This window comes from Mus caroli, chromosome 8 (assembly GCF_900094665.2).
Source record: "Mus caroli chromosome 8, CAROLI_EIJ_v1.1, whole genome shotgun sequence".
Classification (NCBI taxonomy): domain Eukaryota; kingdom Metazoa; phylum Chordata; class Mammalia; order Rodentia; family Muridae; genus Mus; species Mus caroli.
Genome location: NC_034577.1, coordinates 41,841,561 through 41,864,076, shown reverse-complemented (window position 1 = coordinate 41,864,076; position 22,516 = coordinate 41,841,561). Strand labels below are relative to the sequence as shown.

At 44.3% G+C, this 22,516-nt stretch overlaps 1 protein-coding gene across 10 annotated transcripts in view; it reads left to right on the top strand.

Annotated features, from left to right (window-relative positions):
• Tenm3 (teneurin transmembrane protein 3) overlaps nt 1-22,516 on the top strand; it is a 1,292,348-nt gene that overhangs the window by 1,239,978 nt on the left and 29,854 nt on the right. For all 10 annotated transcript variants that reach the window (XM_029480775.1, XM_029480772.1, XM_029480778.1 and 7 more), the window contains 4 exons: nt 919-1,151; nt 2,288-2,442; nt 3,200-4,074; nt 21,367-21,542. In XM_029480775.1, the coding sequence (XP_029336635.1) occupies nt 919-1,151; nt 2,288-2,442; nt 3,200-4,074; nt 21,367-21,542 (1,439 nt within the window). The remainder of the gene's footprint in view (nt 1-918; nt 1,152-2,287; nt 2,443-3,199; nt 4,075-21,366; nt 21,543-22,516) is intronic.

The window sequence follows — 22,516 nt, the reverse complement described above, 5'->3', positions numbered from 1 at the left end:
CAAACTGCTTTAGTCTTTTCCAGAACAACCATATTTGTACCCGATCTGAAAGTCACATTCCTAAGAAAGCAGTGTTCAGAGACTGTGTTCTGCCTTGGAATGCCACTTACCCCATAGTTCTGGACAGACATTGTCTCAGCACCATTTGCTTTTCTGGGTTGTGACAGAGCAGTCACGATGCTACCTTTGCAAGGTAGCATTTTTTGTGGTTTTATAGCAAAAGTGAAGTGACGATTCCTAACAGCAGTCACGAAGCAGGTCATCTATTCGGTCAGTGAGGAAGGTGCCAGAGAGGTCCCTGGAGTAAACTTCATCTGTCCACTGGGGCTTGGGGGGAATGGAGAGAATTTGCTTCCTTGTTTTAGGCTCCAGCATAACTCCAGAGTTATTGTTTTTAAGAATGGCTGTGACTAGGAACTGGACAGTTGACTCCACATTTAAGAATCCTTGTTCTCTCAGAGGACCCAGCTTTAATTGCTCATCTTCGGGGCAGCTCCCAACAGTCTGCCACTCAAGTTCCAGGGATCTGATGCCCTCTTCTGGCCTCCTGTGGCACCAGGCATGCATGTGGTACACACACACATACTCACAGGCAAAACGTCCATACATGTAAAACATACAACATAATAATAATTACATTGAAATCATGGCTGACAGTAAGTTGTTGAGTCCACAACATCAAGTCAGAAAGAAAAATATCACAGACTCAAACATACCTCACATCAGAGACTTGCTACCTCAGATCGCATCACAGCCTCTTATGTCATTATCACTGGCCCTGGTCTTGGTCTAGCCTGTGGCATTGGGCTCCAGTTCATAAGCACTGGAACCCGGGCTGTGTTTTATCTCCCTTTTCATCTCCCTCTGCGTACAAGGAGTGGCTCTCACCTAATATTTGCATATGAATTTTTTTTACAGTAGCAACCCAGCTCACAGATACTACCTGGCTACGGACCCAGTCACCGGAGATTTGTACGTCTCTGATACTAACACCCGCAGAATCTATCGGCCGAAATCACTCACAGGAGCCAAAGACCTGACTAAAAACGCTGAAGTGGTAGCAGGGACCGGGGAACAGTGCCTTCCCTTTGACGAGGCCAGGTGTGGGGATGGAGGCAAGGCTGTGGAAGCAACGCTCATGAGTCCCAAAGGTACTTGAATGTATCAGCTTTCCTCCTTTCCTTTCTATATTTTATTACATTTATATGTTTATATTAAATCATTGTATCCTTATATATAAAATGCACCTCGTACCTGATTGTTTAATGCTGAGCCTAACATTTTATCACCATGTTCTAGAAAGCTGCATCACATCTACTGTTTTAAAAGCCATCTGGTATGTAACTGCTAGAAGCTAACTAACTTGATTTTTTTTTTTTTTTTTTTTACGGTAAATGTAAGAGTTTGGACTTCTTAAAGACAGAACTGGTCGTACAATTTTTTTTTTTGGCCCAACTTTTCAAAGACCGAAGCCACACTCTATCATTCATGTCACGTCCTATTAAACTCCAGATTCCTTCATTGTCCTGGAATTTCCTTGTTGTGAATAAGTCCCAGGCCTCTGTACAAACCATCGCTAAGCAACCCTGGTAGCCCTTACCCACTTTGGAGCTGTTCAACTTTTGTCTCTATGCCATGGGAAAAACTGCTTGCTATGAGGAATTTGGGGAGGTAATGGGCTAAAAGTCCTGTGCAATAAAAGCTTTAAAGGAGTCAAGATTGACTCTCGTTCAAGTATCACGCCCATCCGTTACAATGCCGTTCGGTTCGGAAACTTTTTGATTTTCATTATAACCAGGGAGGATTGTGTGAGCCCGGGCTGGAAAAAAAATATTTGCTATACTGAATTATTCATAATGGCAGATTTCACTGTAAGAAGGCCAGCTAAACACTAACCTCGGCTCGGTTCCGTCTTTGTTGGGAAGAGTGTCACGACTCTAATAGAATCTAAGCCTGTCTCTCTAATGCACGGCCTACCTTGGGACTGTAGACGTTATTTCGTATCTGAAGCATACAGGTTCCATACCTAGGAAGTTCTTAAACTTGATCGAGACCCTTGGAGGTTTGGATTCTTTGTTTTGTTTCTTTATATAAATGTAGTTGAATTGTAAATGCCTGTGTGGGAGGTTTTTTCCCCCTATCTTTTCTTAAGATTTTACAATCAGCAATCTTACCTAACATTCATTTTATTACCAGGGATAAGCTTTGAATTTGTCAGTAGGCCTAAGGGTTTAACCAAAATTAATAATGAAAAAAAAATAGTAACACTTACTTCTCGTCGATAAAGGAATGGCGATCGATAAGAACGGACTGATCTACTTTGTTGATGGGACCATGATCAGAAAGGTTGATCAAAATGGAATCATATCAACTCTCCTGGGCTCCAACGACCTCACGTCAGCCCGACCTTTAACTTGTGATACTAGCATGCATATCAGCCAGGTACTATGCTAAGCTGAGCTTTCTGTCTTGCTTCTGAGGGACTTCATTTGCTCTGTCAATGATCTGTCTCAGGTAGCCAGTGGTACCGCCATGTTAAGTTCCGTCTCTCGGGGATAGGAGTGGCTAGGATACAACTGTTCTGTTTAAACGTATAGTCTTCTGTGAGTCTGCATTTTGATGAATTCGGTGAAAGACGGAACAATTAGCTCTAAGAAATGCTAAGCCTGTGTAATAAAATCCCACTAACGTAGCAGCATGCAGATACTCCAAAAAGAACAAAACAGCTTAAATCCCTAATCTTTTGATTGCACGGGCTCCTTGAGTACAAGAGAAAACACACTATGATTAGTCCCAAGGGGCTTATATTTAGAATTAGGAACTTAACTATTGGCCTGATTGAGAACACAATGGAACACTAATGTATTCATAACCTAGGAAGCCCTGGCATTTGGCTGCTATTACTAAAAGGAGCATATGTGTTCATATCTCAGCAATAACTGACTCACTGCGTAGAAGTGCATTTGCTGTCTCAAAACCAGCAAATCTTTCCAGGCTCCCACTGCATCTTTAAATAAGATGTTATGTCCTATATTCATCTCCACTCCAAGTTTTTAGGTTTGTTTGACCATGGATATTGAAATGAAAACACTTTTCAGTTTATCAAATTAAGGCTAACTTCTCTGAATGGTCTAATTTGCTCTTCTAGCAAATTAACTGCAGCTCAGTAGCTGACTAACCAAGTTATTTCTTTCTTAAGGTGCGTCTGGAATGGCCCACTGACCTCGCGATCAACCCCATGGATAACTCCATCTACGTCCTGGATAATAACGTAGTTTTACAGATCACTGAAAACCGTCAGGTCCGCATCGCTGCCGGGCGGCCCATGCACTGTCAGGTCCCTGGAGTGGAATACCCGGTGGGGAAGCACGCGGTTCAGACCACCCTGGAGTCAGCCACGGCCATTGCTGTGTCCTACAGCGGGGTCCTTTACATCACGGAAACTGATGAGAAGAAGATCAACCGAATAAGGCAGGTCACCACAGACGGGGAGATCTCCTTAGTGGCTGGGATACCTTCGGAATGTGACTGCAAGAACGACGCCAACTGTGACTGCTACCAAAGCGGAGACGGCTACGCCAAAGATGCCAAACTCAATGCGCCGTCCTCCCTGGCCGCCTCGCCAGATGGCACACTGTACATTGCAGATCTGGGAAATATCAGGATCCGGGCCGTTTCAAAGAATAAACCTTTACTGAACTCCATGAACTTTTACGAAGTTGCCTCTCCAACTGATCAAGAGCTCTACATCTTTGACATCAACGGTACTCACCAGTATACCGTGAGCCTGGTCACGGGTGACTACCTGTATAATTTTAGTTACAGCAACGACAATGACGTCACTGCTGTAACCGACAGCAATGGCAACACCCTCCGAATCCGAAGGGATCCGAATCGGATGCCAGTGCGGGTGGTGTCTCCCGATAACCAGGTGATATGGTTGACCATAGGCACCAACGGGTGTCTGAAAAGCATGACCGCTCAGGGCCTGGAACTGGTTTTGTTTACTTACCATGGCAACAGTGGGCTTTTAGCCACCAAAAGTGACGAAACTGGATGGACAACATTTTTTGAGTAAGTATACGAAATTTTCACCCCGATTATAAAAATATTGATATCACAATAGAGTCCGTAATAATACTACATGCTTAGGAACTATATTATTGAGGTCCTAAAGTGTCTGTAATTTTTAGATCCCTCTTTGGAAAAAAAAAAAAAGCCAAAATTATGAAAATTAGATGCAGAGCCCTGGAAGAGACCCATACATGTGAAAAGCCTCAGAGATTAAATTTCATTTAGCTCCATGGTAAATTTACCTCTCCTCGGGAACTGACATTTTGCTCCAAGTACACTTAGCAGATTAGCGACAGACCTTTCAAAGGACAATCTGCAGCTTTAGTTTTAGGCCTAACCCCTCTGGGTTCAGATTTGCCAGGCTGATAAAAAGCTGACTGCGGCCGAACCTTCCACTTAAGGGGAAAAAACACTTTGAAAATCATTTACAATGAACTCAGCTGGTTACCTCGGCACTGCAAATGTTATTCTTATCAAATAGAGGGCTTAGCTTCCCATAATCAGTTATTGGAGAAGGCAGGCCACACTTTGAAGGACTTTGCAACCAAATGCACATCGGGACCGTTGGCCACCATTTTGAAATTGTAGAAGGGGCAGATGTAGCCGGAGCATTTGTGTGGAGAAGTGGCCCAGGCAATTTGCATCCTGGTCACATTTTCATGAGGTCAGGGAGAGCGAAGATGAAAATGAGCTGTTGTATATTTTATGGTGTGTGTGTGGGTGTGTGTGAAGTCATTCCCGACTGCTGGTTCACTTGACTAACACTGCACATGCGCAGTAAGGTGCACCGACAAGACGCGCTGACAAATTCAAACTGGTGCTTGCGGTGAAAATTTTGAGTCCCTTAGTGTGATTTTTTTCACAGTGACATGCTGAAGCAGAAGTCTCTTCTCCAAGAACACACGTCTAAAATCACAACAGAAGTCACTAGAAAAGGCATCCCGAACACAAATATTTTTCATACAGCCGCTCTGGAGCGGATCCGCTGCAGAAGGCTTTGTTCCCCCTGTAGTTGGAGTGGCTTTTCTTTCTGACAGGTCCCCTTTTAATAAAGCGCATGTTCTCCAGCAGCATGATTTTGTCAGAGGAACAAACCTTTTCAATTGAAGAATTACATTAAAATTCTGTCCTTAGCATTCCTCTTTCCTCATTTCAGAATCGCAATAGGAAAGGAATAAATTGGAAGTTAATGGAAGCCACTTCCTTTGCAGGGCTTTCAAAGTGATAGCGGGCTCTGTTGCCAGAGTCGGAGAAGGCACGGAGAGAGAGCGCAGCCCGTTAGATGGGTCTGGGCAGGAGAGCTGTCCTCATTAGAAGCTCCTCTGCGATGGTGGCGCCTCGGGTGGGGTTTCATTGTAGTTGAAAGCTGGGAGAGAAAATAGAGGCTAAGTTCCCAGTACTGCCTAAGACTCAAGCTCTGCTCTGTGGGCCATTTTTGAACATGTCCTTGTTGGGTCCAGAAAGTGACACTGCTCGGTGCTCCGTGTGGTGACTGGAAACTGGGAGCTGCCAGGGTGGTTTCCTGAGGACCCATCGAAAACTCCAGCCTTGACCTTGGCTGTCTGCTAGCTGTTCTTGTCTCTTGTCTCTTGACCAGTGTTACCATCCTCCAATCCCGCAGGTGTCTCAAGTGTTCTCACATTTACATGATCAGCCTGGAGCGTTTCCATGGCAAAGTTAACTCTATCCCAGCCACCGAGATAGAGCAGCAGTCTTTTGCTGTTGCTTTGTATTTAGCTGCTTGTCTATGGCATAGTCTAGGATGGTCTCTTCTTGTTAGCAGCCATCCTTACTTAGCATTTAGTCTATCAAAGTTAGCTACTGCGTTGGAAACAAAGAGATAAGAAAGAACAATGGTGTGTGTCCTTCGTGTGTTCCTCAGGGGACTCTGGGAGCCAGCCAGCCTGCAATTACTACCCTAGAGTCCAGTCCCTCATCTTTCTAGCATTCTTGTTACATACCCAAGGACAGGCCTTCTTACTCACCTTCCTCAGAGTCTCAGTCTTGGCCATGTTAACCCTTCATCTTCCTCTTGACAGCTTGTTCTAACAAGCTGCATATGGGCAACTTGAACTTGTAGGTTTCAGACCCTCTGCCTTATTACCTATAGAGAGCTAGCTCCTCGGGACTCCCTCTGCTTTTGCAGTTACAAGCGAACTGATGTCTCGGAAATATTCATATTTTTTTAGTACCATGTATCCAACTCAGATGTTAGAAAGACACTTGGTAAGTTCATAAAGAAGGGGTTTGATGGGTTTGACAATGGCTGGGGTTTTACCAAAACCACAAGAAGATTGTAACGGGGGGGGGGGAGGAGGGGATCATTGCCAACTGAGAAACCTGTTTTCTGTGACTTTCACCACACCAGTCCCTTAAGCTGGTCGGTGGTCTATAATCATCGTTCGGCATAAATACCTTACACAAAAGAAATGGCAGCTTTCAATCCAAATCCCCATTTCTTTACGGCCAGATTATCAGCTAGCCTAGTATCTAAAAAAAGGCTTGAAGTTAAAGCTTTTATCGAATAGAAACAGATGGAAGACCTGGAATCAATCAATCTGCCTACTGTAGAAAGAGAGTTGCCATAGCTCCTGCCAGAGACATTCCAAAGGAGAGCAAGTTCAGATTCCATGCCGGGCATGTTTTCATCTGATTATTTTTTTGTTGATGGTACAAACTTGAGTGTGCCACTAGCAAGGTTGCAGTCCTGGTGTGAGTACAAAGAAAATGGGGGAAATTTTTTATTTTAACGCAAGCTGCTGTCTCTGGGGCTCCCGCAGCGCATGGAGTGTTACATTCATACAGAGCATCCTTCGTAGCTTTTCATTGAAGAAAGATCGGAGGCACAAGCCAGTGATGTAGTTGGGTGGATATTCACGATGGAGCAGAGTCTCGTGAGATCTGGAACTGACTCTCCCCAAAGTGCCTTTGGAAAACTAGTGTATACATGAGCTCTTGCTCTCTGGGGTGGTGCAAACCCCTGCACCGATCATTAATACTGGAAATGTCAATATTTCACATTTTTCTCGTCCATCTTTTGATGTTTACCCAATCGCAGGTGTTTGCTCACTGTCGTCTTCTTCATAAAATAAGACCTTCCTCATTTGATCTCGTTGCTTGGATAATTGAATGAGAAAAAGTAAAGATTTCCTACCAGAAGTGTTTTATCCTGAAATACTGCTTTTAGGGAGCGAGGGCCACAGAACTGTATATATAGCCGGTTGTTGTGGTATAGTTTCATAATATCCAAAATCAGGAGGCAGAAGTAGGAGGAATGGGAATTTGAGGCCAGTCAGGGGTACACCAAAAAGTTTAAGGGCAGCTTAAACTAGGTAGCAAGGCCCTGTCCCATCAAATCAGGGGCTAGAGATAAACTCATTGAAAGATTGCTTGCCAAACAGTGATAGGCTCTGGACTCCTTTCCTGCGAGGCAGAGAACAAAAGAAAATTCATAAGGAAGTTCTGCTCTAGCCGAGCATGATGTCTAAAGGATGGAGGTGGCCCTGTCCTTGTGAAGAAACAGGGGGCCAAAAGGTGGTGAATCCTCTTTGAGCAAAGGCCTAAGGGCTTCAGCATTAGACAGGACACACTGCCCGAAAGAGAGCTCACTTGCTTCCCGAATGTTTCCAGTACATAAGGCAAGGGGGGCTTCCTCGGTAAGTGGCTCAAAGTACTACCTCCTGCCATTAACCAGTTAGCCCAAGCTCTGGACCAGCAAACTACTGCTTAACAAGTACAGGCCAGAGACAAAGCAGGAGAAGAAGCAAAGGCTACTGGCCCGTGCTGAGAAGAAAGCTGCTGACAAAGGGGATGTCCCAACTAAGAGACTGCCCAACCTTCAAACAGGACTCAATACAGTGACCACCTTGGTAGAGAAGGCTCAGCTGGTGGTGATTGCCCATGATGTAGACCCCATTGAGCTGGTGGTCTTCCTGCCTGCCCTGTGATGAAAGATATGGGGCTCCCTACTGCATCATCAAGGGAAAGCCCAGGCTGGGGCACCTGGTCCACAGGAAGGCATGTACCATTGTTGCCCTCACGTGGGGTAACTCGGAAGTCGAGGGTGCTCTGGCTAAGCTGATGGGAGCCATAGGACCAATTACAAGGACAGGTACAATGAGATCAGTCGCCCCTGGGGAGGGGAAGCTCTCAGTCCTTAATCTGTGCTTTGCATTAACAATCCTGACAAGACAATGGATGAAGAACTTACCACTAAACTGGGTTAAATATGCACTGCCAAGGTTTCTATACATAAATAAAGTTACAAAATTATTCTAAAAAAAAAAAAAAAACCTTAAAGGAAAGCAAACCGTTCTCCATTCAAATATAAGTTCAGTATACACAGTGTACCTGGTATAAGAGAGGACTGGGATTTGGGGGTGTGATTCCCAATTCCCAGCTTGCAGTTCTTATCAGCACCCAATAAGTTAGGCAAGTTACTCTAATTTGGGGTAGGTAGGTGCTCACTTAAACACCAGAGCCTTCGGGTCAAAAACAATAGACCTGCGACATTTTCTCTCCAGGGCACCTGTGACTGTGTCGTCCCTATTAGGACTCCTTTAAAAAGTATCTGGTACTTTAAGACAGGCTGCTAGAATCCAGTGTCTGGTGGCTTTCGCTCAGCTTTGGGATCTCATATGTCTCAGGAGATGAATAATTATATACAGGTGGTTGCCTCTGACCTCCTCCTCTCCTAATTTGATGGTCAGAAGAAAAAGGCAGACTTTGTGACTGTGCATACACTGATAATAATGATAACCCTAGTTATGTATCTTAGTCAGTGTCTTAGTGTCTCTCTCTCTCTCTCTCTCTCTCTCTCTCTCTCTCTCTCTCTCTCTCTCTCTCCTCTCTCTCTCTCTCTTTCTCTCTTTCTCTCTCTCTCTCTCATTATTTCTTTATGTAATCCAGCTGCCCAAGCAGGAACTTGCTCCCCAGACCAGGTTGGCCTCAAACTCAGAAATCTGCCTGTCTCTGCCTCTGGTGTGCTGGGGGATTAAAGGGACGCACCACCACACCTGACAACCACCACGTCTTAATCTTTAAAAACAATTGCCCTGTACTCTCATTTCTTAGTTAAAGTAATTCCAGAGAGACCACAAAGATCTCACCTGCTAAAAATGTATTATTTAAAAAGCTCATGCCCAAAGTAAAGCCATCGTTCTTACACTTGAATGCACACAGAAGCAAATCCAGCGTATGGAATTGGGCGATGGAATAAATTATTTACTAGTAAATGGCATTTCCCAGCTCTCTGCTTGCTTGCCCACATGAAATACAAAGGGTTTGGGCATATCTAGAGGCGCTTCTTCAGGGGGAACTAGACAGCGTAGGGAAAAGCTATGGATTCTAGCTGATGTGCCCACGCTCACCAGCGGGTTAGTGACAACTTTCCCGTCCTGGGACTTTGATTATTTGGAGCTGTGTATTTGTGGAGCCGAGTGTGATCTTTTGTGAGCTATATTCAGATTTACAGAGCAAATAAATGAGTTTCAGCTTTTCCCCGTTTATGTAGGTATAGATGGGTCTCCAGCTCCTCATTTGGGTTCTTTATTGACCCTCATTCACGCTCTGCAATTTCAGAATGAGCTTCCGAGCCATTTCTTTATAATGAACCTAACTCTGTGCCCATGGCACAGACCCACAACGCGCCCTCCCCCACCTATTCTGATACCCTAGGAGAATAGAGGGGGAAAGGGACCTCAGAGAAGAGCTGGGTATAGATGCAAAGCTGGCTATGGTACCCTTAGGGCACTTTCAAATCCAAAAACAGTATTCAGAAGGCCCAGATCGAGGAGGAAAACTCAAAGGTAATTATTCCGAATTAGGAAAGATGCGTCCTTTGCTTGCTGACACCGAATCGGCTAGAATCCGGACAGTGGTGTGTTCCTACACAGCAGTCCCTCTGGCCACCACTGATGCAGGAGTTGATGAAAGGAAACTTCCACCGGACAGAACCCAGGATAACCCCTCCTTTGAAAAGCACCTGACATGCCACAAGTCATTGTTATTTATGTCCAGAAATTACGTTAAAAACTACGTCCCCGTTTAACAAATATGCATTTACACTGGCCCTCAGGCTCCCTTCCGTATTCCCCATATCTTTCTTCCGTTGTGGAGACAACATTTAGGAACTCAGGGCTGACTTAGAAGCAGTCTCATCCGCAGATCGCTGAAAATTGTGGGGAAATCCTGACACTGCTTTTCATTGTTATCTGTTTTGTTTGATTCTCTGATAGGTTTGCCTTACTTCTTTTTTATTATTAATTATTTTATTTATTTACATTCCAGCCATTGCCCCCCTCCTGGCATCCCATTCCCCCTCCTCCTTGCCTCTGATAGGGCCCCCCCCCCCGCAAAGAATCCCCTTCCCTGGGGCCTCAAGTATTAGGCATATCTTCTCCCACTGAGGCCAGACCAGGCAGTCCTCTGCTGTCTATGTGTCAGGGGCCTTGGACCAGCTCATATAGGCTACCTGGTTGGTGGCTCAGTCTCTGGGCAGGGGTTCATGTTAGTTGAGACTGCTGGTCTTCCTATGGGATCACCCTCCTCCTTGGCTCATTCAATCCTCCCTCTAATTCCTCCACAGGGGTCCCCAACTTCAGTCCAACAGTTGGGTATAAGTATCTGAATCTGTCTTCTTTTAACCAAAATGAGCATCCCAGGAATCAGTGAGAACTATGTGGGTAGCTGATGAAAGCAGCCACAGGCCACTTCAAGCATTCACCTATAAACACGATATAGGCAATATTTTCATCAATATTCGATTTATTCCAACTCCTTTCAGCAGTCTAGATTTTACAAAAAAAAAAAAAAAATGAGCAAAACCAGTAACCAGTTTTTTTCAGAATCTGGTGCATCAGCCCCAGCGTGTCCACTGCAGCAGAGCTATGTTATCCCCTCCAGTACGATCCACTTAGCAAATGAATGCTCTCAAGGTGCTAAATTGCTCCATAATGGCTCAAAATGAGTAATTCAACCTCCTCTATATCTGGACTCCTTCTCTCTACTTTGGATAGGTGCTCTGATAGCTTTACCGTACGGCACCTCATCAGCTTCCCTTGCAAAGCAACCATCAGATAATTTGCCCAAAGACCAAGACACCGACTCACTACTCTAAAGGATGTCTGAGAAGAGGAGATTCTCATGCAGGCAGACCAGGATGGCTTCCCCTTCCCAGTGTTGCAGAGCCAAAGGTTGACAGTTGGGAATTTCCTGAAATGGTGCATCCTTCTCCAACTCGGTCCTGAGATGCTATCATGAAAGCCTGTGTAGAAGCCTCATTCCTCCCTGCTCACCCTTCAGTTTCCCCCAGCGAAGTGTTGCAGGTAGAGAAAGCCTCTTATGTCTGGGCCCACGGGTCATTTCCAGATGTCTAGAGCATATAGATGTTGACCCAGTAAGGCATTACACTTGTCTTCTGGACTCTGACCTAAGATCAAGAAAGGACCACCCTAAGCAAGAGATCAGAGGTCTGGGGCGTCACCCACATGCATCCTCCATCACAGCATCCCTGCATCCGTCCTTACTACTGCATCTTGTAAACCCACCTGCTCATGCATCTCAAGCAGATTTCTTAGACTTAAATTCCAACCTGAGAATCTGAACTGGGGACACACAAGAGAGAGATGATGAGGAGAGAGGCCTGGGATGGGGGAGGAGAGAGAGAGAGAGAGAGATGCTGATGTAAGCAAGCACTACTTTGAGCCATCAGGATGACTCCATGAGTAAACATGTTTTCTGCTCAAGCCTGATGCCCTGAGTTTGATACTTGGAGACCTTGTAAAGGGAGAAGGAGAAGGCAATTCAACAATGTTCTTCTCTGGCCTCCACACATGCGCTCATGCACACGCATCATGTATGCACATAAAAATAATCTGACTTTTATTTCTTGTTTTTCAAAAATAAGAAATATCACTTTCCAGTTCAACCAAAGAAGAGTTTGCGTTTTCTTCCCTATTTAAATACAGAAGAAAGGAAGTCTGATATAAATTAAGGTTTTTTTTCCATAATTAGGCTTTTCGATTAAAATGTATATAAAAATCAAAGGCTAAAAAGTGGGTTTTTAAAATTAGAAATAGATAATCGGTTAAGTTAAACATGTAACAAATGTTAGTTCAGCATCAGATGAAAGAAAGACTTCATTCTGTGTCAAACTCAAAAAGAAAAGAGCAAGCTAGGTCCCTATGAAGACAAACATACCCCTGACCAGAAGCTGAGAGAAAGTACTTCCCTCCCAGAAGAGGTTATGGTGATAAAATCAAAATTCAAAGAATGTTGTAATATGGAGAAGCAACATGACCCCCTAATGCTTGTCTACATGAATATAAATGTACCAGTGTATTCCTATAGAACCAAAAGGCCTTTCAGATGATGGACTGAAAACCTTAAAGATAGGTCCCAGCGGGTCTAGACTGGTTATTTCTCATTTCAAACAAGTTTCTTATCACTTAGATATCTGTTATGTGCCTGTTCAGATCCTATTGATTTTATTAATAAAGAGTTCTTTTTAAACATAATTTTAAAGCTTTTCTCACAAAGATATCCATAATTAGTCCCACACGGTTGTGTCCCAGCTGACCTTACCCTTGTGGGAACACTTTTAAAAGGAGTTACGCCAACCCAAGGAAAAGGAAAGGCTCTTAAATGCTGCATTACAGCAGCAAACTGTTAAATATGTCAGACCTCTAAGGCTTGGGTATGGTGTCCACGAGGTGAGAATTTCGCCCATGCCCTTTGGTCAAGGAAAGTTTCCTGCGTATCCACTACATTCATCAGACACATATTCATTTGGTATGATATTCTGCCGGTGCGGACTGGAGTGCTGGAGAATAAGGTGAACTCCATGTCCACTGAACTCTGAGCAGAGAAGTAAATATGTATAAAGGTGTTAAGTGCTAAGAGTCAGCAGGCAGTGCAAGCAACCAAGATGCTCACCCATCTTGTCCTCATCAGACTGGGGACAAGAGTGAGACAAGCTACACAACTCAGTTAGGCTTTGTCTGGAGATACTGACAGTCATCAGCAGGGAGTGGCAGAGTGGCGGTCAGGAGCAAAGCCTTGACTGGGCAGGCAGAGCATGGCATTTTAGAATGACCAGAGCATGGAGTGTGTGGGGGGACACTGGAAGATGACACCAGAAAGACATGTCAAGAGAGCATGGTTCTGTCCAAGTAGGGCTTAACAGGCTAGGGAGTTGGGCTGCCCAGGGAATCCTCCATGCTGGGTAGGCAAGGTGCAGTTGGGGGAATCTAACAGGGAAGCCACATGGTCAGTTTGGTGACTATGTAAGCATGGACTCAAGGGAAGATGAGAGTAGGCAGTACAGGAGGAAAAGAAAGTTAAGAAACGGAGAACTGAATCCAGACTAGATGCTAATCTCTAATCGAAACGGATTCATCCTGAGGAGATAGGGAGATGGGACAATCTCAGAGAGCCCCTGTTTTCCCAGCATGGATAGTAAAGTAGGTAGGAAAACACCTGAAATACACAGGGAGTTCCCATTTGGAAGTTATGACCCTAAGTCCCCATGGCACAGTGTTACATAGGATCAAAAGTCAGTCTGGGGACTTGTGTGTTTTGGCCACCATTATCCTGCTAATCGGAAGATTGAGACAGGAAAGCCATGAGTTCAAGAACTTAGCTAGGACGTGGTCCTAAAATAATAATAGAAGAAAGAAAGAGGACTATACTGGCTAAATCTTAGGAGACAAGCATTTCTTGAGATGTGGTTGTGATGAGGGAGCTATTGAGAAAACTGAAATAAGAGTGAATGAGAGCACAGTGAAGAGTTCTGTGGAAGATCCGGAGGCAAGAAAGGCTGTGAATAACGACCTGGCAGTATAAATTTTCTGTGGAAATAAAGGAGTACTGTGCAAATATTCAAGGATCCACCTTCTTGAGCCCTAATTCTTTCGAGTGTTCAAATCACCTCTCCTTGTACAGGCTATAGCTTCCTGTATTTGTCTTTTGTGTGTGCACACGCAGGGCCAGACAGAGGTCAGAGGACAACTTTCAGAGTCATTTCTTAGGAGGTGCCATCCACCCTGTTTTTTGAGACCAGGCCTCTCATTGGCCTAGAGATCACCCAAGTTGACTAGGCTGGCCAGCAAGTCCCAGGGTTCTGCCTGTCTCCACTTCCCCAGCCCCAGGATTACAAACAGCACATGAAATTGTAAGCATGCCACCGCCTAGTGTTGTTGTACTGGGGATGGACCTCAAGTCCTCGTGCTTGCCTGGCAAGCACTCTACAAACTGAATTATCTCTCCAGCCCCATTCCCCTCCACTCTTATACTGCTCCCTTGTCTGACGACCACCATTCCTCCTCCCTTCAGAAACTAAGCAGTGTTCATTTTCCATCCCATAGCTCATGAACAGGCAGCATGTTAGTCTCAGACTTCCCTTATTTTTCCAAGTCTACCCAATGACTAAGCAATGGTCTACTAATTAGGTGGACTGGACAATAGTTCACTGCCTTTGTTTATCTTTGCATTCACTGGGATGCCCAAGCCATAACAGGCCCTTGGTTCACTGAGCCTATTTTATATTTTCTACTTGCCGCCACATTCCTCTTCCTCCTCCTCACCCTCCCCTTCCTATTCCTCCTTTCCTTCCTCCTCCTCTTCCTCCTCCCCTCCCCTTCCTCATCCTCGTCTTCCTCCTTCTCCTCCTCCTCCTTCTACTACTACTCCTCTTCCTCCTGCTGCTGCTCCTCCTCCTTCTTTTCTTCCTCCTCCTTTTTCTTTTCTGTGGAATGGCTTTGGTCAGATGAGAAAGGCTCTAGACTAAAAACCTAGACTCCACAACCAATTTTGTCTCTCCCAACTGTGATGTTTGGCAAGCTGCAGAACCGCCCTTACTTATGAAATGAAAGGTTTCTTAGTAAGGAAATTTTTCCTGTTACAGTAACAGATCTGTGATTCTGTCATTCTTCCAGTTTTTCTTGGCCTCTGACAACACTTATCCCATAATAAGCATTTACTAAAAGTTACCAAATTTCCTTTGCTGAAACAATGATACATACATCTCTTTTGAACCTAGAATCCTGTGTAGTAGTATGCTGGTGGTAATAACAACTGCTTACAGTGATAAATGAAATTTCTTTGTAAGGAAAATACCTACCTTGAAAATTTTTCTCCCAATCCTAATATCTTTCCCTTTTCCTTACTGCATATCCATTTTCTGAGAGAGAGAGAGAGAGAGAGAGAGAGAGAGAGAGAGAGAGAGAGAGAGAATACAAACTGAAGAACAAAAGAAGATGAGCTTGCACTCTGTCCATTTTTAGAACATCCAGGATAATGAATGCATGTGTAGTTCTATAGAGCAAAAAATTCTTGATGGACTGTCTAGCAGGTCTGCATTTCAAAACCTACATGTCCGTGTTCCTCAGCCAGTGCACAACTTTAAAAGGTGCAAGGGAACTGCACAGAATCCTTTGAACCCTAAGGGAGCCATTTCTGGACCTCCTGATTAGATGCCTGTGTCTGAAGGCCTGTGTATTATATATCTATCCCTCGGTCAGTTCCCCTATGCAGGTTATGACTATGCAAAGGCTTTGATCAGGTCACCTTTCTTGAGTGTGATCCTTGGACAAATAAATTTCTGAGGCCACCTCTCACTGTGCTCCGTGTTCAAAGGGCTAGGCCCGAGGTGTGAGAGGAAGGTCTGCCCTTGTCCACGTCCTCTGAACTCATGCTATCTGGCGAGTTCAGGGGTAGAGAGACTGGCAAGGTACCTGCAGACTGCTGCCCTCTCTGGCTTCATGGAACAAACACAGGTCAGACTCTGTCCCTTAAGAGAGACCTCACAAGGAAATTCAACCAAGCAAAGAAATTTAAATCGGTGTAGGCCACCCTCTCCTGTTGGCTTCCATCCCTTTCTCAAGATCCTCTCAGCACTTGAAAGAAAATGCAGGTTAAAAAGAAACAGCTTCTTCTTTTCCTTTCTTGATTGCTCTTTCCCTGTCACTTTGGTACTGTACATATGAGATGGCCTTGTCATCTGGAAGTCACCTGCTCCCTCTGCTCATCATGATGTTAGATGCTTCTTCAAATGTCATCCCAATTTTTTTGAGGATTTCCTATTCACAACGTTGCTACTGAATTCAAGAAATAATAGGGTTTTTTTCCCCCTGAGCTAACTGTTAAGAAATACCTACATGTAAAATCTGGGACTTAGGGTTACAAATCACACTGTCAGTAGCATCAGAATGCCAAGTCAGCCCACCATCCAAGTATAAATGATTTTGCTATCATGTTTAGTACCGATGGTGGTAATCTGTCACTTACCATAGTGGTGGATAGGTGGTTTTAAATTAGAACTCTAGAGAAAGCCCTGTCACAGCAGGTGACAACAATGACTAGACTCTCTTGGTTTTGTTTTTATTGGCTCATATAAAAGCAAATGTAAACTATTAAATGTATAAGGTGGTTAGCGATACACAAAGTACATGTGTCATTCTTTGGACAGTGAAACACAGGGCACACGAGTCTTTCATGGGAAAGCATACTGTTATTCAAGTCTAAGAGTGAATTCACATACCTACTGAGAAATAGAGTCAGATAATAGAACTGAAGACCCCAGGAAGATGAGAAGGACTGTACTTGAATAGTCGACTAAAGAATCCATCTTATACAGAAGTACCGAAGTCACATTCTAAAGTTTTGGAGAACTGCAAATCATTTCCACTTGAATAAATTTACAGTATCAGTAGCCTATTGACATAGAGCTGTTAAGAGTGTAGCTTAGTCAGAGTTTCTTTCGAGTGACAATCAACTGAAGGTGCTTAAGCACAGGGGTACTATAATCATAGTGTTTCAGAGATTTATCAGTAAGTGTGGAGAGAGGCAGGTAGACCAGTTGTCTAGGAGAGTTGTGGAATGGAGAAATAGGTATATGAAAAATATTATGGAGGAAAAATGAAGAGTTGGGCACTTCATGTCTGTGAGTAAGAAGGAGAGAAAAAAATCTCATCTCAGGATCACAGAGGCTATGACTCTGAGGCATTTACTAATAATCTCGGTGCCTAGAAAACATAAAAGGCATTTTGAAAATACTCTACAGAAGCTAAAGTAGCCAGTCTAGGCAAAAAAGAAAAAGAAAGAAAGAAAGAAAATGCAATCAAAATTAAAGTCAAAAAAATACAGAGCCATAAAAAGGGTACTCCATCCGTGCAAGAGCGGGAGGTTAGTAAGAGCCTGAGGGAGACTGTCTCTGTCCAAACAGAGTCTTTTGTGAAGAGAGGTCAGCTGGGAGCAAGAGAGAATGTGCTGTGTGATAGATCTGGAGCTAGGAGGCTGTGGCCAGATGAGTGGGATCATGAGCGCGAAGTTGATGTTCTATTCAAATTCCCTAGAGCCTAGTGCATTGTAAATTCAAAAGGCCAGTAAGAGAAAAAGCTACATCTCTAACATACAAGTTGGAGAGGCGTAGTGCACTGAGGCCAAGCCACAAACATTAGGCTGAACTGCAGAGCTGCCCATAAGCAGAGGCCACGTCCAGCAGTGTATAGCTTTCATGGAAAGGTCTCCGATCACACAGAGCATCCAGTTGACCATCGCTGTTCCATTGTTCTTGAAAAACAAAAACAAAACAACTTTTCACTATCATTTCTAGAAATGCCTGAAAATTGTTTTGTTTTTTTTGTGTGTGTGTGAGAACTGATCTTTTGTTTATTTATTTGTGTTTGTTTCAAACTCCTTATCCAGAATCCTCTGGTCACTTTTAAATCTCCCACCCACTCACCTCCCTTTTGCTATTGGTGTGCATGGTCTTCGTCAGGAGTGAGGATCAAGGAGTGACTTCTGCATTTGTGTTTAGTCCTGAGGGTGGTGATCTGTCACTTGCCACAGTGGCGGGTAGGTGGTTTTTAAATTAGTACTCTAGAGCGCTCCACAGTGGGCAGCGACAATGAGCAGACTCTCTTGGTTTTGATCTTATTGGCACACATAAAAGCAAATGTTAAAAGGTACAAAGTGCATAAGGTGGGCACTGAAACACGGGACACATGTGTCATTCAGTGATGATCAATGAAGACTCTCCCACACACTACCACCCTTTGTCCACAGAAATGACAAAACCTTTATTCGTCTGTTTACAAGACAGGGGAGGGCTAACGCAGTCCAGGATGTGTCTGTGAAAGCATTCAGAAAGATGTCTTAAATCCCTTTCTTTCTGAAACATTATGGGCAACCGATGGTAGCTCTGTGCCTAAAAACCCATGTTGGTACCTGTGGTTTGTGTAATCGGTAGGTCGGGAGCTCTCTCTGCCTGGCCTTGTGTCCCTTCATACGATCCCTTGGTGCTCAGTCAGCATTATTGAAATTTTTGCTTTCCTAAAAGCCTTCCTCAGTTCTCCATCCCCATCACAAAGCCCGGGCAAGACCTGACTCTCCTAACTGATTTCTGCTGTCCCTAAAGGCTCAACACCTAACTTATCTTTCTTCCCAGTCCTAACACCTTCCTTGCTCTATATCCAAGACCCCTCATTAACTCCCAACGCCTTTACCCCCCCCCCAGCCAGCCTTGATCTATCCAGGCCTGATAGCAGAGGTCACCCCAGGGAAGTCACTCCTAGCTCCTCCAGCTAGAGGCATCTCTGCCTATATTCTGGTCCCTAGTACTAGAAGCTCATTCATGGTTAGAAGGCAAATTTCCACATGTGGCTACTTTGTATTCTCTCTGGATTCTCCCTACCCTTGCTCCTCAACTTTCACATTAGAGTCTTCAGAAACTGACAAGTAACAGGATAAGGAGACACCCAGAGGGCTCTTCCTCATTCCTGGCCTTCACACACTTTGGTCCTGTTAATGCCTTAACTTAATTTAGCCACTTGTTGGCAGGCACACATTGAGGACTTCCGGGGCCAAACTGTTAACCTGAGCCATTGAGGAGCCAGCTTCATCCTTATGTCCTTCTGACCATACAATCTGCAAAGGTTCCATGTATGTTTATTTCCCAAAGAGCCAGAGGCTGGATCCCCATGTGCTCAGCCTCCTGTGGTAGAAAAATGCCTGCCCAGCAGGAGACAGAGTGAGTGGTTAGCCAGTGAAAGCATCAAGTCAAAAGGTTGGCAAAATGCTTTCTCCAGGAGAAAGGTGAAGTTTCTGCTTGAGATTGAATGGGGCTGGAAAATATAAACCAGAGAAAGGGCAGGTCAGAGTCTGCGGCAAGAATGAATCAGCAGGCTGCTGGCGAGTGGGATCGTGTGTGTTTAAAGCGCAGATCACAACTTTGAATCAGGCCCTGTGATTTACAGAAAGGATAATGGGTCTGAGGTCAGGTGCCTAGCAGTTCCAGAGAGAACTCAGCCAGGAGAGCCCGAACAAGCAATTGAACCACCTCATCTTTAGTTTTTCCCGTTCTTGAGATGGGGGAGAGCTATACGGTACCGAATGATCTGTACGTAAGAGCATTCAAAAAGATGTTGATTTCTAAAGGATTTGGGAACTGTGGGCAGTACAGTGTGGCACAGGAGTTACACTGAATGTAAGCCTCAACTCGAGTCCGATTTTGTTCATAATTCTGTAACTCCATCTTGCCATGCGAATGAGCCCATCCATGCTTGTTTCAAGATCAATAATGTTTTCAGAAAAGCAGTGACAGCAGTAAACTATTTTGGATTTCTTTCATTTATGCCTTAATCTGCTCGGAGCATTGGACTTGCTGGGAGGGGAAGATGTCTGCTTTGTTCCTTCAAGCGCTGCCTCCAAGAGTCCAAGCAATGATAACACTTAATGGTGTGTTGGTTTCTCTTGTCTCCCTCTCTCCCTGCTTCCTCCTGAGTGGTCAGTCCTGGTGCTGGCTGAGCAGCGTGGCAGGCTGTCAGACGCCAGCAGTCAAACCCCTGATCTCACTGACACCAAGCCCTCTGTGTTAATGGGTCAGCACAGCAGCAGACCCTGAGCAGACCTCTCGGCCTTCATCATCTCTGTTGCCCGGAATCTTCAAACTGCAAACACCTTTTGCATGCTTATTCCGCAAGCATTCCATACTGCTCTTTATTTATACCTACTATTATGACTGTATGTTTGCCCGCCCTTCCTCCAAAAACCTCCATCCTCCTCCCTCACTGCTTCTGGGCTTAGGAACAAGGAAGCTTCTAGAATTCTCATTGAGAATTTTGAATTTGCTCTTCTCTGCTCAAATCATGTGATTGTCTTTTTTAATTTTTCTCTGGTGAAGGCACAAATGGAAAACTTTAGTTCCTATAGTACATTTTTAATTTTCATGGCATGGTATTTAAAATGGACCCTAATATTTAGATAAGTTTCCTGATAAGCATGTAATAAAGTATCAAAGAACTGATAAATGTCAGGAAATACTTTATCTCATTACACTAAATATACTAAGTCATCTGAGATAGCACACACTCTTAAAATAACAGAATAGACAGACGGGGTTGGGAACTGGAGAGATGGCTCAGTGGTTAGAAATGCTTAACTTCTCTCTCTCCAGGACCCAACTTCAATTCCTAGCACCCACATCAGGAGGCTCCCAACCAGCTCCAGGAGAATTCTATGCTGTCTTCTGTATTCTGTGGGGACCCTCATGCATGTTCAAATACCCCAACATGTACACGTAATTAAAAATAAATCTCTTTTTTAAAAAAATAGTATTTTTGAGGAAGGTTATCATCATCGCTACCACTGAAGTTGGACTTTGCCATCAATATGTCAATCACTGAGAAATCTTAAAAGTCTTTAGTGCTAAGGGATGCATTAGCCTAGCTTTCACGAGGTTCTGGGTGCCAGCCCCCAACACTATCCAGAAAAAAAGTCTTTAAAAGGATTTTTCCTCCTAATTAATTTGTCGAAAATGTCTCAAGATGCTAAAATAATACTTGAAACATGTTTGAAGGGCACACACATGTGCTCATGTTGCACAGTCGTGGAGGGGCTCAGCTGACAGAACCGGAAGCAGGGGGCACTGAACTGCAGCTAGTTGGCAGAAAATATGGACGGATACTACGGAATTTAATATCAGCAAACATGTTCCCTTTGAAACAGCAAATTAGATGTGCAGGTGGGTTTTGGTCACACTTCAAAGAATAAAATGCTGAGATGGAGAACCGTTCTGTTTACTCTTGCTCGTGCCTGGCAAGGATTTTTTCCTATGTTAAACAGGCTTTTGATTACTTCAAAGCGTGTTTGAAGTCCTCACTCTGCATAGTCCATGCACAAAGACAAATACTTCTCCAAAGCGTTGCTGCTAATCCTGGGGTGCCTTAAAAGGATAGGTAAAAAAAGCACCCACCGCTTTCCTTGTTAACATCATGTGACACCTCTCTCATTCAGCTACGACAGTGAAGGTCGCCTGACGAATGTTACCTTCCCCACTGGGGTGGTTACAAACCTGCACGGGGACATGGACAAGGCTATCACGGTAGACATCGAGTCATCCAGCAGAGAGGAAGACGTCAGCATCACTTCGAACTTGTCCTCCATCGATTCCTTCTACACCATGGTCCAAGGTAAAGGCAAAGCATACTTTGAAATGAATGAAAGAATATCAATAGCTCTCGAGTAGACGGTGGGTCCTGTGTTCTGAGATAACCCAGAGGAGGGGAGGGGGACGCAGGAATACTCAGAGGAACTGCTGAAATAAGCAAGACCCTGCAGGCAGTATGATACACACTCATACTCTCACACACACTAGCACATGCACTCACACACACACACTCATACACACACACACACAGTCACACGTACATACACACATCCTCACACTCGCACCTACGCTCACATACACTCAGACACATGTGCACACACAGTCACACACTCACACTCATATACATTCACTCTCACACGTGCAAATAATAGTGACCTTGAAAATGCCCTTTCAATTCTAATTTAATACAGCAACTTAATTTCAGCTCTTGATATGTGTGAGCCCACCCTTTTGGTGTCATTAGCAGTTTGAGAACCTGCCCTCCCCTCTGACACCTCACTGCAGTGACTTGTGGTGTGGGGTGCTGTAATCCACTGTGATGTGGTATTTGAAGCCACATATGATGGTAATTTTACCCCCACATCCCAAGACACTATTTATATAATATCTAGACCCTTTCACAGCTTGGAATAATTGCTAGACCTGCATTAAGCCTCTCTTACTTTGCTTGGGTTTGCTTTGGATTACTTGTGCCTGTTTGATTGTTTGTTTGTTTGTTTGTTTGTTTGTTTGTTTGTTTGTTTGTTTCTTTTTGAAAACGTACCTATCAGGCAACCTCTGCAAGCATCCAATGGTCCTATATCATTCCAAAGCCTTCCACAGAGACAGAGGCACTAGTCTATTAATATGAAAGGTTTTTCTTATACGAAACACTGGGTGGATCTCTTTTCTTAAGAGTTAGTTTTGGAGCCAGGCGTGGTGGCGCACGCCTTTAATCCCAGCACTCAGGAGGCAGAGGCAGGTGGATTTCTGAGTTCGAGGCCAGCCTGGTCTACA